A 2,457-nucleotide genomic window follows, 5' to 3' on the forward strand; every position below is an offset into this window, starting at 1 on the left:
GCATCTGCAGGATAAAATAGATAGATAAGGAGATAGACAGACAGATAGACAAACAACGCATTCCCACCTAACCCCCGGGTAACCCTCCCCATACACACACACACACACGCACGCACACCGGCACCGGCACCGGCACCGTCCCCAGCGGCGAGCACTCTGCTGGTCCCCGACCCCTCGCGGGCAGGAAAACCCCAAACCCATCTCCCCCCACCCCACCCCACCCCACCCCACTCCACCCCACCCCACCACACACCAGCTGCTCCTCCGGCTGTGTCCTGCGTGCCCAGTTCCATTTGCCGTACTGCCTGCAGTACGTCGCCACATCCCTCCACCCCGCCGACATGGTCACGAAGAAGGATATGCACGCTGCCCGCTGCTGCACCGCAATGTACCCCCGGTCGGGATCAGGCAGGGCGGACAGCTCGTCCTTGAAGTCCCAGGCGTTGGCCAGGTAGGCGGCCTGGTCACTGAGGAGGCGCGGGGGGGGGGAAAAGGGTATTGGGTGTGTCGTACAGTTGTGGGGGAGCATGAGTCGGGAATCATATGATGCAAGGGGAAACAAGACGCAGTGAACTGCCTGCCTGCCGGAAGGCGTCCAAAGTCCGGAACTGCCCCTAAGAGTTGGGTCCTAAGCGATGAAGCCATACACAAAAACAGCCATACAGACAGCCATACAGACAGACAAACCGCCACACATCCCCCTCACTCACTCCTCCGCGAGCCCTAGGTGCTTCCTGCGTCGTTCCGCCATGTCGGGCTCGCTTCGGTCCTCGTGCGCGAGCCACTGGTCCCACTCCGTCTGCTCCCGTGGCATCCATGTGGCGGGGGGCGCGGGGTCCATGCCCACCAGCAGGCTGTGCAGGTAGGGCTGCGGGGCCAGGGCCTTACCCAGCTGACGGATGGCAGTGGGGCCTAGAGCCACTGGTGCGAGCGTTACTCTCCGCAACAGAAAGGACGAGCTGGCACGCTGGGGATCAGAATGGGAGGAGGGAGGGGGAGGGGAAGGGAGGGGGAGGGGAAGGGGAGGGGAAGGGGAGGGGAAGGGGAGGGGAAGGGGCGTGTGTGTGTATGTAAATGCGCAGGGGTGTTGTGGGAGGAGGGTGGGCGGGGGACCGAAAAGAGAAAGAGAGAGAGTTGGGAGCGAGGGGAGCGAGCTGAGAAGACAGGACGCAGCTGATGTGCAGGGGGGTCAGAGGGACGTGTTTTTCCTTCCCCCCCCAGCCCCGTTTTTTCCCCCTCCTCAATAATCCAATCGAGGCCACCGAGGCAAAGTACGGCAAGGTACGGCAAGGTACAGGTGGCGCCGCATGCTATCTATTCGTCAACCTATCCGTCAACCTGCTCACCGCCAGTGCCGACGCGGGGAATGACTCCATGTACAGCAGGTCGCCGGGTCGTACATGCAGGTGCCGCAGGTTGCCGCAACCCAGGCCCATGGCGAACAGCTCCGCGTTCAGTTTGGCGGTGGCAGCGGAGTCACCGCTGCTGGGTGCCGTACACTTGACAATCTGGAGGGGAAGGGGAGGGACGAGGGAGGGGGAGGGGGTTTGGGGGGTTTTGGGGGGTACAGCCGCAACGGTGGCTGTGGTGGTGGCTATGGAGGTGGTGGTGGTGGTGGTGGTGGTGGTGGTTGCTGTATGATGCGATGGAAGGGGAGGAGATGGCTGCCGGGGTGGGGGGTGGGGTGGAGGAAGACGAACCACGGGCGAGTGAAGCTGCTGCCAAGGAAAGACTGATGCGCCAGAAGTAAGGGAGGCATTAGGGGGCGGGGGGGAGGGGAGGGACTCTAAGCGCGGTCGCTCCGGTGCGGCCGCGTGTGTGTCCATGTGCGGCGTGTCGTGTCCATGTCGTCGTGTCCGGGTTATCTTCTCCGTGGGGATGGGGACCAGAGGTGATGATAGAGCCACTATAACGACTTTCCACGGCACCGCGGACGATAGTACAACGTCGTACATCTGCACGACATGTCGAGAAGCCGGCCGGAAAGAGGGGAAGAAAAGGGGGACACTGCACCTACTTTAACAACCAATAACCAACCGCCGAACCTCAACCGCCAACCGCACCTGCAATGCCTCCAACGTCCTCGTGGCTTGCAATGCCGAGTTGAGCATCTGGGGGAAGGAAGGCGTACACACACATACAGACGCACATGGGGGTGGTGAGGGGGTTGGAGAACCGGAGTGGGTTTGGGGTGCAGTAGCACTTGTCGCTGCCCGTCCTAGGGCCCGGAACGCGTCTCCCCCCCACCCCACCCGACCCCACCCCACCCCACTCCACTCCACCCCACCCTGGGAGAGCTGAGCCATCCGAGCATGCTCTGCCCGCAAACCCCAAACTTCCCTCTCCCACCTTATCCCCATCCCCCCCAACCCCCGATCCCCCCACCCACCTGTAAGTCCTGCGGCCCCAACACCGCCTGATGCAAACATAACATCTTGAGCGTCCTGCTCGCACCCA

At 62.7% G+C, this 2,457-nt stretch overlaps 1 protein-coding gene across 1 annotated transcript in view; it reads right to left on the bottom strand.

Annotated features, from left to right (window-relative positions):
• The window catches only part of VOLCADRAFT_120244 (uncharacterized protein), a gene marked incomplete at its 5' end in the record, with an annotated part of 17,591 nt that overhangs the window by 2,908 nt on the left and 12,226 nt on the right, over positions 1-2,457 (bottom strand). Inside the window, 4 exons of the mRNA XM_002946233.1 lie at positions 242-467; positions 711-967; positions 1,347-1,508; positions 2,064-2,111. Of these exons, the coding sequence (XP_002946279.1) occupies positions 242-467; positions 711-967; positions 1,347-1,508; positions 2,064-2,111 (693 nt within the window). The remainder of the gene's footprint in view (positions 1-241; positions 468-710; positions 968-1,346; positions 1,509-2,063; positions 2,112-2,457) is intronic.

This window comes from Volvox carteri, assembly GCF_000143455.1.
Source record: "Volvox carteri f. nagariensis unplaced genomic scaffold VOLCAscaffold_1, whole genome shotgun sequence".
Taxonomy (NCBI): domain Eukaryota; kingdom Viridiplantae; phylum Chlorophyta; class Chlorophyceae; order Chlamydomonadales; family Volvocaceae; genus Volvox; species Volvox carteri.